This window comes from Podarcis erhardii (genome assembly GCF_964252035.2).
Source record: "Podarcis erhardii genome assembly, chromosome: 2".
NCBI lineage: Eukaryota > Metazoa > Chordata > Lepidosauria > Squamata > Lacertidae > Podarcis > Podarcis erhardii.
This window is the reverse complement of record NC_138498.1, coordinates 43,403,655-43,417,646: the sequence shown is the minus strand read 5'-3', so window position 1 is coordinate 43,417,646 and position 13,992 is coordinate 43,403,655. Positions and strand designations below refer to the sequence as shown.

The window sequence follows — 13,992 nt, the reverse complement described above, 5'->3', positions numbered from 1 at the left end:
CAATCCTGTTTTACACAACATGCTATGCAGAAGGGCCCTGATCCACATGCAAAGCTATTTCCTGAGTCGGGAAATGGGGCTCAGTGCGCAGCTCTGCCACCCTGGGTCTCTGCTGCATGAGCTCAGCGGAGATTCTGAAGAAATGCCCCCCTTAAAATGAAGGCTCCTGGCAACGCTGCTGTGATCAGGAATGCTTTTTACCACATGGCACACTTGCCAACACGTGCGGTCTGACTCCACCCTGGTGCTCTCAGTGCAGGCGCCAGAGCCATGCAGGCCCCAGCAGGTCCTGGCTTCTGGCATTTATCCCATCCCAGATATGCACGTTGGCACACCCTTGGCTTGATTCCTGAAACCTGTCTCCTGGGGGCCTCCTGCCTGCTCCTTCTCCTTCTGCACCTCCCAACAGCCAGATTCTGGAGGTATGTCACTGCTGTCCAATAGGGCGGTACTGCAGAGGCATGGCCCCATTCAGCATCCTTAGATGACCTGCAATGCAAACACTAAAAAAATAATTTAAAAAGCATCCTTCATTGTGCCTGTTCAACCCTTAGCTACTACAGCAGCAGCAGCATTACCATATTGGGGGGGGGCATGTTGGCATTATATGGTTGCAAAGTTGTGATTGGCATCTGTCCCAGGACCCTACCTTAGGTCTGCCCATCCACCCCACTGGGCTCAGCCAATTCTAGGAGGGAGAGAGGGCTTTGCATTACCTTGCCCTTCTGAATTTGCACATGGAGTCCCTGCAGGCATGCAATCTGCTGGGGCCAGAAAAGGTTAATCCCCTGGCATGGGGTTCACATTCCCCAGAGACTTTGTACCAACCATGTGATGTGCACGCCCTGGTCTAGAAAGTAAGAGGATTAAGTGGCCCAGACATGTCCAATTAAAGCTCTGTGAGCAGGGAAAGCATAGGGATGGGAAAGTCTAGTTGAGGGCTGCAGGTACTCTCTCTAGCTAGTAGAACAGAGCCCAGTACATAGATTTTGACACACACCTCTGTTTTCAAGGCAATGCAGAGCTAGAGTAGGGAACTGCTGACCCATGGGATCTCTCCATCCTGCCAATAGCTTCCCCTTTCCCCCTCTCCAGGGCATTTAGGCTTGAGAACAGTCTTCTGAGGGCATCAACAGAAGGCTGAAGTTCAAATCTTATTCCAGCACAGGGGTGTGTGTGTGTTCAGACAGGTTGAACCTTGGGGGGAGGGATGCTTCTGCAGCACTGCTCTACCACCTTGATGGCATTGTACTCCATCATCCTCAACCAGCTTAGCCAATGGTCAGGGATGATGGGAGTTCTAGCTCAACAGCATGTAGGAATCCAAGGTTTGAGGAATCCTGTGCTAGAGGGTGTCCTGCTAGACTTTTGCCCCATTGCTATCTGCAGGTGGAGGTGTGGGGGAAGGTCTCCCTGCTGGTCTTTGACTGCCATAGTAATCATTAAAGAAATTGGAGTTCTTGTTGAAAGTACACTGAAAAGGATATACCAAGAGCTCTGGCCAAAAGTTTCAATACAAGGAATAATTCCTACTCGAGAGTTGAAAAGAAAAACGTGTATATTCTGCTAAGAATAACAGTTTTAAACTAATAGTAAATTTAAACACAACGTATAAGTGCGGCAGTTTTAAAATAATAGTAAATTTAAACACAACGTTTAAGTGCAGCAATAATGTAGTTTCAAATATACAATGATATAGTATAAAGGTACATAAAATACCAGTACACAACAATTGTTTTATACAAGTCTCAATGGCAGTCAAAAAGAGTCCATATTATATAAAGTCAGAATAAAGAATCAAATAGGGCCAAAAAGAAGTATCCGGAGTATGAATTAGATGTACGACTCAGTAGTGGTGACCAGGACAGGGCCCTGTTTCGGAGTAAATGCCTTCTTCAGCTCGGTTTTTTAAGGAATATAAATCTGTTGGAAGTCTGTATAATTCAATTCTTTTGTGTTTCTTTTTCCAACATGCGTCTTAGATAAATGAATCCAAATTTTCTTGCGTTTCTCTGTGCGTTTTCAGATGGGCTGAGACTTTTTCGTATTCCGCTGATGAGAAAGAGAAAACGCACAGAATATACACGTTTTTCTTTTCAACCCTTGAGTAGGAATTATTCCTTGTATTGAAACTTTTGGCCAGAGCTCTTGGTATATCCTTTTCAGTGGTCTTTGACTGCCATCAGTAACAGAAACGTATTCCATAGTGGTAGCTGTGCTGCCTCTTGCAGCAAAAATAACAGGGCCTTGTGGCACTTTAAATAATAACAAGTTTATTATGGCGTCAGCTTTCATGGCTCAATTCAATGCATGAAGTCTTACCTCATTTGTTCCTTAGACCTGGACTCAGACTTCACCTAATATAGGCACTTATCTTTGGATGTTGGAATCACCCTGCTAAGATGTATGCATGCCGCTTAGAGACATATACTGGACACCATTTCGAGAATGTTGTGATCTGTAAATCCTTCTACATAAAATAAAAATAAGATCCGATGTGACAGGATATTAAGAGATCAACACACCCAACTGAGATTTACTTTGTCTATCTCTGGTGATGATCAACAGTGTAGAACATGAATACATAAATGGGAAGGAAGTCAGGGGCCACCTTAAAGCCTCCTTAAAGCATTCCCCAGGACAGCTGTCACCATGCAGTCAGGCATTGCCTTATATTCTTCCAATGTGCGGTGGAATAGTAGAACTGTAGAGTTGGAAGGGACCCAAGGGCCATCTGCTTCACTCTGTGCAATGCAGGAATCACACCTAAAGAAATCTTGACAGAAGGCTGGCCAATGTCTCTTTCTCCAATGAAGGAGAGTCTACCTTATCCTTAGTTAACTTAGTATCCTAGAACCAATAGAATCCTTTGTTATTCTTAGTAACTAATCCTTAGTTCAGGAAATATCCACATCACAGCACATCCTTTCATAGAGGAGCCCTGCAGTGATGTGAAGAAAACAACCCAATCCAGGTGGTTAAGGAAATTCTCAACAACCTGGAAAGTAGCATTTCACTACAAGGCGACTCATCAGGCTGGGAGATTTACAACAACCTCCACCTAGTGGTTCTTGTGGATTTTGCAACCTGTTTCTGTGCATGTTGACTCAATAGTTTCACTGAGATAAACAAGGCTTACTCCTAAGCAAACAGGCATAGGATTAGATGGACCTAAGACTTTAAATTTTGATGCACCCGTGTACACCAGACTTGCATGTTTCCCCTTGTTTTCTTGTACTGTGCTTTTTTTTAAAAAAAGAACAGAAGGAAGATCCTAGTTATTAGCTAAAGATAGAATAGTTCAGTGCCCCCCCTCGTCTCTCCACTTATCTCCCCCACCAACAAAAGCTATTGGTCAAGAAAACTATCACAGTTCCCAGTGTGTAGGTTAGTTCCTTGCCTGAAAACCTCCATCACACCTGCCGAAATCAGCAAAAACATGGCCAGCCTAAAGCAATACTAATGGCTGCATCTAAAAGACGTCTTGCCTGTAGCAAAAGACGGAAACTAAGGATTGCATTCAAGGCAACACTTTCCTCTGGGGAGCTGCTCATTCATAGCAGTCATTTTTTGAGAGGGCCTTGAGCAAGATGGTCTTAGTGGGCCCACCACCCCTTTACGACTGTCACTGCCACCCGTTTTGCTTGCCCTATTTATCTGGGTGCAGCCTGCACAGCTATCAAGAGGTGCACTAGCAAGCAGACTAGTCCCTTTTCGCTCATTCCAAGCAGGCAGGTGAACAGCCAGTAGCAGAGCAGGGAAGAGGAAGATCAGGGCCAGGGGGTTCAAGGGGTGGCAGTGGGCCTCTAGCTGAAGCATGGCCTTCAGAAAGCATCTGATGTCAACGCCTGATAGTAGCTTCTAACGTGGAAGGAGTGACTCTCACTGTGTCGCCACAAACTATATAGCTTACGTTATGGTGGCACAGTGAAAATTATTCCGTGTGCAGGCCCACCCTGTGAAGTGATTTAAATCAGGCTCGTCACACTTAACACCTTCATTTTTCAGGGGTAGCTTCCCAGCTGCAATTTGTAATACCAGTCAGTGGCGTAGCGTGGGTTATCAGCACCCGGGGCAAGGCAAGTAATTTGCGCCCCCTAACCCATGGATTTGCGCCCCCTAACCTGTGGATTTGCGCCCCCTAACCCGTAGATTTCCCTAACCCCCAGATGTTGCGCCCGGTGCGGCCGGCCCCCCCTGCACCCCCCACGCTACGCCACTGATACCAGTACTTGGTTCCTATAGGCACTTTCCCATATGCAGGATCTCTGACATTTTCACTGATTCAGGGCTGCAAAACTTTGGTTTTCAGAGGCCATATTAGGCTGTCGCAGCAAAACAAGACCAGAACCTTGGGATACTTTAAAGACCTAACAAATTTATTGTGGCATAAACGTCTGTGGGCAAGAGCCATTTGAGCAGGTAAGTAAAGTGGTCACATAAGTGGCTGCCTTTCTTTATAACCAAACAGGACAGCATTTTATGGAAGTTGTAGCCCAAAATGTCTCAATGGTGGGGGGGGGGGTAGGGGGAGGCTGAACCTACTCACTACTTCACAGGTCTGATAAAATGGGTTCACACTTACAAAAATCTGAAGCCCAATAAATTTATTCTTAAGGTGCCAGGAAACTATAAATTATTAAAGGATACTACTATTTGTATTTTATTTATGTGTGCAATAAACTCATAATAGAAAACGCAGTTCCTTAGAACAGCCCAGCACGAGTTGGCAGCTTTACCATCTCTGCTGCCACACAGTGGTGAGCAACTGCTATAGCAGTAAGACTGGAAATGTTAAAAAAAGAGGAGGAAAAGACTACACAGGGAATAACGGAACAAAACTATTAGGGGGCCTAATGGGGAGGTAAAATGTTGCAGGCCTTGTGGAGCTTGAAGATACTTGCCAACCTAAAGTAAAAATGAACTTTGCCTTCTCAAGGCAGTTCCTGGACATTCCTGGGAGATGTAATAATAATTTTAACAATAACAACTTATTATTTCTACTCTGCCCATCTGGCTGGGTTTCCCTGGCCACTCTGGGCAGCAGAGTTATATCGTTAGTCAGTCACATCCTTTATTGGATGAAGTACTGTATTAAAATATGATCTCAGGAAGGTGAGTTCTTAAATCTTCTTACTGTATTAGCTATTCAAGGGGCAGCTTTTTCAGTGTCTATGAAACAGCTCATGATTTACCCCCAAGAAAAGACAATGTTTCATATACGGTTGTTGATTCCTGTGTCCACTATCTGCTGCTTGCTGCCTCTGTTGGGTATTTCACTCTGTGCTCCTTCTTCAGAAGTGTTCAATATGCTTGCATGGGAAAAACTGGAACTTCCCACCATACCCAAACACACCACAAGGTTAGATTTCTCTGGTTAAGGCATGTTTCTGTCCATAGACTGCTTTCTTTGTGGGAAACCAAAGTAATGTATTCCAACTTCTTTTCAACAGATATTTTTAGCAGTGAAACTTCCAAGGTTGTATCAGTTCCTGTCTCTGCATTGTGCTGCCACAGATGAGAAAGCATTACATGCACATAGATTAAGATTAATCCTGGCAATTTGTAAGCGCAAGCCAACTTCAGTTTAGGAAGCAATAGATTTCCCGCCCCCGCTCTGGGGAAACCAAACAGAACACCATTGATTGTTCATTTGCAAATCATGTTTGGAATGCTGTGATGTCATATTGCTTCGATGACTCAGCAAACAAAAACCTCAGGTGAAATCCGAGGCAAGAAAAAGCATTAAGACCCTGCTAAAGAAATGGAAGTTTGCGAGGAAAGTATGTATTTATTTTTCTCTGTTGTGATGGCGACGTAACCTTTTTAAAGGCATTTCTGCTTGTAAAAAGTCTTTTCAATTTGCTAAAACTGTGGGGCTTATCAGAGGTTCTTCCATTAGATGATTCACTGAAAGACCATTTAGCCACTTGCTCCTACAATGTGCAGCTGCCAGGAAGCATTGTGTGTGTCCTCAGTTCATGTGCAGCAATAAAGGTAAAGGTAAAGGTACCCCTGCCCTACGGGCCAGTTGTGACCGACTCTAGGGTTGCGCGCTCATCTCGCTCAAGAGGCCGGGAGCCGGCACCGTCCAAAGACACTTCTGGGTCACGTGGTCAGCGTGACGAAGCTGCTCTGGCGAGCCAGCACCAGCGCCGCACATGGAAACGCCGTTTACCTTCCTGCTATAAAGCAGTACCTATTTATCTACTTGCACTTAGGGGTGCTTTCGAACTGCTAGGTGGGCAGGAGCTGGGACCGAACGACGGGAGTTCACCCCGCCGCGGGGATTCGAACCGCCGACCTTACGTTCAGCAAGTCCTAGGCACTGAGGTTTTAACCACAGCACCACCCGCTTCCCATGTGCAGCAATAGTGAAGCTCAAAAGACATGGCCAGTGCCCCATATCAAATCAAGGGTGAGCCCTAAAACAGTTCCGTATTTCTGTGGCACAATAATGAATGTCAAAAGGATCCCCTTACGGCAGAAAGTTCAAAATCCAATAATTGAAAGCCTATGGACCTGTGCTTCTAAGCACATCAGTCACTGCAACGCTCTTGAGAGCCAGCAACCCTCTTTCAAATGCTACAATGCTGGAGAAGTCACAGAGAGCAGGCATTTGAAAGGGTGGTAGTGGAAGAACCTTTGATGGTACAGTTGTACCTTGGTTCTCAAACAGAATCCATTCCAGAAGTCCGTTTGACTTCTGAAAATGTTCGGAAAGCAAGGCACGGCTTCCAATTGGCTGCAGGAGCTTCCTGCACTCAATCGGAAGCTGCGGAAGCCGCATCGGACGTTCGGGTTCCAAAGAATGTTTGCAAACTGGAACACTCACTTCCGGGTTTGTGGCGTTCAGGAGCCAAAACGTTTGAGTCACAAGGCGTTCGAGAACCAAGGTACGACTGTATTCCATAGTGTCCCAGAATGGAAGGACAACAAGACAAAACCTATTGAATCTATTTGTAGTAGACTACAGTGGTACCTCGGGTTACAGACGCTTCAGGTTACATATGCTTCAGGTTACAGACTCCACTAACCCAGAAATAGTACCTCGGGTTTAGAACTTTGCTTCAGGATGAGAACAGAAATCGTGTTCCGGCGGCGCAGCAGCAGCGGGAGGCCCCATTAGCTAAAGTGGTGCTTCAGGTTAAAAACAGTTTCAGGTTAAGAACGGACCTCCGGAACGAATTAAGTTCTTAACCCGAAGTACCACTGTATAGATATATGTAAATACGTAGTGGCTTGCTACACAGCCGGAACTTGCAACTACGAAATGAAAAGAAACAAAAGACACACAGAGGAAGCAGAGGCGATTTCCTTATTAGCTATGTTTATTATGCCGCGGCTCAAGCCGCTCTGTACACAAAGCACCCAGCTGCTTTAAAGCTACTTGGTTTACACTGGATTTTTTTTTTAATTTGTTTTTTTAAAAAAGTTTTTTTGTTTGTTTATTTAAATGAGCTAGAAATGGTCCTTCTATGACAAGAGAGGTCTGACTTGCGCAGGGCCATTCCCCCACTATTGCTACAGAGCATGGGAAGGGAAGGGGGGTGGGGTGGGAAGGAAGCAGCGGTCACCACCGGACCAAGGTCCTGCCTGGGCACCTGCTCCCACCAGCAGTATTTACAGCCAGGGATAGCTGGAATGTACAGAGTGCGAGGGGGGGGTCAGGGAGTGAGGAAAGTGTAGGTAGTTGGCTGCTGGGGCCAGATGTTTTTGAGGAGAAACAGAGGAAGCATTTTGTGTTCTATCTCAGTACCGTTCACGACAGAGTGAAACTCTTTTTAGTGTCTGGGGCTGCCCCCAAGATTCCCACGCAGTACCACAGGGGCAAGGAACTCGTCGTACAGGAAAAAATGTAACTTGCCGATGTAGGCCGAAGGCGGCCTTGGACCAGATGGGAGGAATGTTAGCAAAGGCCAGGAATAATAATAATAAAATATAATAATAAAAGGGGAAAACAAGAGTGGCTCAGAATACTCTGGAGACTGAAAAAAAATCCCCATGACCATGGCTAGCGTTAGCTGAAGCAATTTGGAAAGTCAAGGGGGATTTTGTGGGGGACAGGGTGGGAATGCTGTAGAATTTAAGATGAATAAATTAACCTGGAATGTGAAGAAGTGCCAAGTTTGGGGGGGGGGGGCTATGGGGCTTAGTTTCCTGCAGGACAGCGGGCAGGTTTGGGGCTCGACCCTCTGCATAGCAATGCCAGTCTGGGCTAATGCTGCGTACCCAGTACACAAATACAGTGAGCAGAATCCCGCCCCAACATGGTGGGAGGGGAGGTGGGTGCTCGACCCGAGAGACAGTGCCATGCAGAGGGGGGGAGCAAGGGGACAGTTTCCTCTCCATTCCTCACAGCTCAAGACCCATAGGAAGAAGAGTGGCAAGACAGGGGTTCTGACATTGCATACATTGTAAAAAATAAAGCGTTTGGAGTAAATGCAGTGTTTATACAAAAAAGAGAGAGAGTTTATTTTCTTCCTTTTTTAAAAAAAAAAACCCTCCCCTGAAACCTCGTTGCCATGGTTACAGGGGAGGGGAAGGGAGAGGGCCAGCCTGGGCTCTGTGGCAGTGAGGGAACGGGGAGGCCATGCCTCCCCCCTCCAAGACCAGGCATATTTTATTTTTTATTTTTTAAAAAAACCTTTTTACACTTGAGTTTTTCTTTTATAAAAACACAGTCAGGGGAAACGACGACAGGAGCCCCTGAGGCAAGTGCAGGCCCCAATGGGGGCCACAGAGGGACACAGGCCTCCGGGATCTGCTCCACCACCCATCTCCTCACGCAAACACCTGCATCTTAGCGGATGGCTCCACCGAAGGCAGCTGGGTGTGGCTGGGCCCCAGGACAGTCGGGCTGGGAGTAGATTCAGACCAGTCGGACAAGGAGTGGGGCGAGGGGCTGCTCCACTGCTCTGGGGACTCTGGCGAAGGAGTCAGGTAGGGGTGCTCACTGGGCGGATGGAGGAAGTGCTTGGGGGTCGCGTCCTGCCCCTGTGTGTAGCTGTGTTGAGAAGGGGGTGTCGGGTAATCCTCCACCCCTGCGGGCTTTAGGTACTGTGGGGGCCCTGCACGGGGCGCCCCCTGGGCCTCCTGGGGCGAGACAGGCTGGTTGGTTCTCATGGTGGTAGCTGGCGGGGGCATGGGCTGGGCTGCCTCCTTGGTCTGTGGAGGAGCTGAGTTGGGCAGACCCTGGGAGCTGTGCCCCATGGCCATGTGGCTGGGCAGAAGCAGCCCTGGTGGGAAAGCCTGGCCTGGTTGGTGCAGGTTGGGATGGGAGGCGGCAGGGTGCACAACCCCTATGATTGGCTGGCACTGGGAAGTGGGGACACGGGCATGCCAATCAAAGGGCATGGCCACGGGGCTCACCATGCCCAGGCTGAGCCCCATGCGGCCTGGTGGCACTGAGAGGCGGTTCATGGAGAGGAGGGTGCCATCCCCTAGGTCGCTCAGGCGTGCCAGACTGACAGCAAAGGGCGCCTCCATCATGCCATGGACCATGGGAGTGGAGGGCACGGACATGGAGGAGTTGGCTGGGTGGAAGACCCCTGGCGAGGCAGGATTGGGCACATAGGGGGAGTCCAGTGAGTCAACGGGAGACAAGGTGACAGAGCTCTCCAGGAGAGAGCCTTGGCACTCCAGGTTGAGCTTCTTGGCACGTGCCTTGGCCTCTTTGCTCTCCCTTGCCAGGCTGGCGCTGCTGCCTGCCGTCGCGTTCTTGGTGCTAGGGCGCCGGCTCTTCTTGCCCTGTGGCGTGGGCTTCAAGCTGGGCAAGAAGCTATTGGGAGGGCACATGAGAGGGGAGAGGGAGTGGCCGGCGGGCAACGCCCCCTGTGGGCTGCGCACGGTGTTGTAGTCGTCCAGAAGCCGGACAATGTCGTGGTGCAAGCGCTCCTGAGCCACGTCGCGTGGCAGGCGATCCATGTGGTCTGTGATTTCGCGGTTGGCAAAGTGATCCAGCAGGATTTTGGCTGCCTCATAACTGCCTTCCCGGGCTGCCAGGAACAGGGGTGTCTCCTCCTGCCGCAGAGAGGACAGGGTGATGAAGAGCACATACTACAAAGCGTTCTACAAAAGGAGCCATGAGCTTCTTGTCCCCCTGTAAACCTCCCCACCATATGCAGGCAGGGGAGCGACCAGGATTAGCTTAAAGACATTTACAGGGATGGAAAGAGCTGCTCCTGTCAGAAGAAGCCTACAGCAACAGGTGTGATTCTGCCAAGTTATAGGGACACATGAAACTTAAAGCATCACATGATGATGATGATGATGATGATGTTTATTTATTTATTTATACGCCGCTCATCTGGCGGGGCTTCCCCAGCCACTCTGGGCGGCTTCCAAAAAAATATTAAAATACTGTAATACATCAAACATTAAAAGCTTCCCTAAAGAGGAAAAAAATGCAATAAAGAACTTACTTTGCTGTCCTGCATGTCCTTGTTGGCGCCATTCTTCAGCAGCGCAATCGTGGCCTCTACATTGTTGACAGCTGCTGCCCAGTGCAGGGCTGATTTACCTGAGAGGAATGACACCATGAGGATTACGGTAAGTTCTCAGTATCAGAGTCTCAGATCCCACTAGAAGTATTCTGCTGCATCAGCTCCCCTAACTCTCCTCAATCTAAAGCTACCACCTGGCTCCTCACCACCATCCTCGCCTGTTGCTGCTTATTCTGTGCTTTAATGCTGGACCTTCTGTAGACTCTGGATTTGTCCTCTCAGCAAATCAGCTGCTTTGTTATGGAGATGCAGGTCCATGTAAGAGTCAAGCAGCTACAGGGTCCCCAGAATCACCAGCAGGTTCTCCAGAAGGTCTTCTGTCATTTCGACCCTGCACACCAAGACCATGCCCTACTCTCTTAATACCCCTCCACACAGTAAGGCATTGTCTTCATACATCAGGAACAAGGGCCACACATGGATCTTGGCTTATTTTCATGCGGGTGGGAGAGGGGGAAAGGAAGACAGGGTGGCGGATTGTAATGGGAAAAGGCAAAATGGGTGGAATGCTGGAAGGGCAGGGGATGCCCTCTGCAAGCAAATAGTTTAGAACTCTGGCTGGGGGCAAGAGTATGTCAGCAATGGATGCTTGGAGAGGGAAATCCTCTGCACCCAATCAGTTCTGGCAAGAGTTTTCTGTCCCCTTTCCAGTAAAAAATAGGTAACAGAGAGGGGGGGTGTCCTATTGACTCTCAAGAATGTGACGAGAGAGAGAGAGAGAGAGAGAAATAATAATCCCACACTCCTTGTCATGTGTGTAATCCATCCTTTTGCTCCCTCCACCTCTGGCACTCAGGGCTCTATGATGACAGTGGCTCTTGCCTTGCAGAGCCTCATCAGAATGCATCTAAGGAGCTTAGAGAGGGAAGCAGGAGTCAGGAGAATGGCCAAGTGAATTGCTGATGCTTGAGAAATGCCCAGGGCAACCAGACTGGAGGTTCACCAAGTGCATTTGTGGAATTAATTTGGAATACATTTGCAATGCATGTTGTAGTTCTGAGGAGGCCTCCCGCTGAAGTTCAGCATAACGCAGACTAGCCAAGTAAAAGAACTCAGCCCCGCAGCCTCCCTGGGGGTTACGTACCCATCTCATCCACAGCGTTGACATCAGCGTGGCAGACAATCAGCTCCTCCACCATGCCCTCAACAGCCAGCCTGGCTGCTAGGATCAGTGCTGTTGAACCATCCCCCATTCGGGCATCCAAGTCTGTAGATCGATTCCGGATCAGGATCTAGCAACAGAACATGTTGGTGTGTTAGGTTGGTGCCAAAAACACACACACCATCCAAGGCAGCATGTGCACAGTAACACTATTGCCTCAAGTACAGTTCTTAGGTTCTCATTCACTCTTATCAGTGCAAAGTACAGCCAGGCTAACTAACTTCTCATTGTGTCCCCAGAGAGGTAATGAGTGGATAACACAAGAATAACTTCCTGGTGGTAACCATCACAGGGGCTCTCCACTTAAAAAGGGAACTGGAGCATGCTGTTAACATGAGCAAGACAGAGGAGGGGGATTTATGTCCAGGATTTAAAAGGCCACACTAGTCCATTGGGTGAGACCCACCTGGAAGACTCCCTGGGCATCAGCAGTCACGGCAGCATGAAGTGGTGTGCGCCCTGTGTTGTCTTGCGCATTGGTATCAGCACCAGCATCCAGCAAGCGCTTGGTAGCATCTGCCCGTGCATATCTGGCAGCCAAATGCAGGGCAGTTTCACCTGTGCGGTCTGTCTGGGCACTCAGGTTAGCCCCCTGGCAGATTAGGTCCGAGATTATGTTGGCAGAGGAGTCATCTGCTTCCTCTTCCTCAGCCAGTTCAGTCTCCATTTCACCACCACCACGGAAGGAGGCCAACATAAGTGGAGTGAAACCATCTGTAAGGAGATCCCAACAAGGGTTGTTGCTGTTGTGTTTGGCTTTTTTTAAAAGATTTGCTCTGTTTCTCCTCTCCCATGTGCCACATACTGGATTAGAACAAAACATGTTGGGACTTGTTACAGAAGACAGGAAGTAACAGATCTATTCTGTTCATCAGACACTCTCTGCAAAAGCTCCATATGAGCGCTCGCAGACCCAACTCGCTGCCCTTATTCCCAATTACCTGGTCCACGGACATTGACGTCCATGCAGTCAGTATCAAATTCACCCTGGGGTGGCGTCAGGGCCATAGATGGCGGCATGCGGATGTCTGCTGCCACCAAGTGATGCTGTGTCCATTGACGGCAGTCCACAGGGTCTTCACGATCTATGGCTGGCTCCTCCACCTGGCAAGGATGAACACGGGCCTGTAGCTATTATGGAAAGACATAATATGCGCCTATTCACCTAGTGCATCAAACTACTTCATTGCTGCTTGCAAACACTAATGAGTCAAGCCCACAGTAGTCTGATACAGGGAGTAATACCTGCGGACACCAAGAGAAAGGGCGGGGGAGGCAGTGGGGTAGCTCTTGTGAGGAGCTGGAATCCCCTTTCTTAAGCCAGACAAAGTCTCAAAAGGAATACCTTTAGTCGCTTGGCCTCTGGGCACTCTTCCAGCCAGTCTTCTGAGCTGTCTGGTATTAGGCTCTCTCCTTTGCCAATATTCCTGCAGCAGGCGGAAAGATACACAGTGAAGTCAAACAGTAAAAGGTAAAGGTAAAGGTAAAGGTACCCCTGCCCTTACGGGCCAGTCTTGCCAGACTCTAGGGTTGTGCGCTCATCTCACTCCATAGGCCGGGAGCCAGTGCTGTCCGCAGACACTTCCGGGTCACGTGGCCAGCGTGACAAGCTGCATCTGGTGAGCCAGCGCAGCACATGGAACGCCGTTTACCTTCCCGCTAGTAAGCGGTCCCTATTTATCTACTTGTACCTGGGGGTGCTTTCGAACTGCTAGGTTGGCAGGCGCTGGGACCGGACGATGGGAGCGCACCACGCCGCAGGGATTTGAACCGCCGACCATGCGATTGGCAAGTCCTAGGCACTGAGGTTTTACCCACAGTGCCACCCGCGTCCCGAAGTCAAACAGTAGTGCAGGGCAAACACCAAGCCTATGGGCTTACACCCTCTTGCTCTTTTCCACACCACAAAATGAAGGAAAAGTTCTCCATCAGCTAACTAAAGCACAATTGGGAGCAAAGTACAAGTCACAGATAGCTGACCATCCCCTGCAGAAGCTGAAACCTGCTGCAGGAACTGAGGTTTCATTCTGGGTGAATGAAAGGCTCTTACTTCATGCCTAGGGCATCCTGACCCACAGGCTCACGCCGGTTCTTATTGCTGCTCTCTTTCTTCAGACTGAAGCCTTCAGGGAACCAGAGGGTGCTGTGCTCTCTTTTGCGCCGTGCCACTAGCACACCCAGCACCAGGATCACCAGCAGAATCAGGCATGCCACCACCAGCAATGGCACCAGCTTAAGTTCGCCTTCCTCTTTGATCTTTTCACCTGTAGAAACAATACTGCCCTATTAGGAGACCCTGTCATGACCTTCCTGTAAACTCCAAAC

At 48.8% G+C, this 13,992-nt stretch overlaps 1 protein-coding gene across 4 annotated transcripts in view; it reads right to left on the bottom strand.

Annotated features, from left to right (window-relative positions):
- Positions 1-7,313: 7,313 nt before the first annotated feature.
- Positions 7,314-13,992, bottom strand: part of NOTCH3 (notch receptor 3) — a 59,290-nt gene continuing 52,611 nt past the window's right edge. The window contains exons 28-34 of one of the 4 annotated variants that reach the window (XM_081850127.1): positions 13,718-13,931; positions 13,013-13,094; positions 12,609-12,798; positions 12,074-12,471; positions 11,590-11,737; positions 10,425-10,522; positions 7,314-10,023 (exon numbers count right to left, since the gene is read on the bottom strand). In XM_081850127.1, the coding sequence (XP_081706253.1) occupies positions 8,785-10,023; positions 10,425-10,522; positions 11,590-11,737; positions 12,074-12,471; positions 12,609-12,798; positions 13,013-13,094; positions 13,718-13,931 (2,369 nt within the window). In that variant the 3' untranslated portion in view covers positions 7,314-8,784. The remainder of the gene's footprint in view (positions 10,024-10,424; positions 10,523-11,589; positions 11,738-12,073; positions 12,472-12,608; positions 12,799-13,012; positions 13,095-13,717; positions 13,932-13,992) is intronic. The other 3 variants (XM_081850129.1, XM_081850128.1, XM_081850130.1) reach the window with 3 other exon arrangements.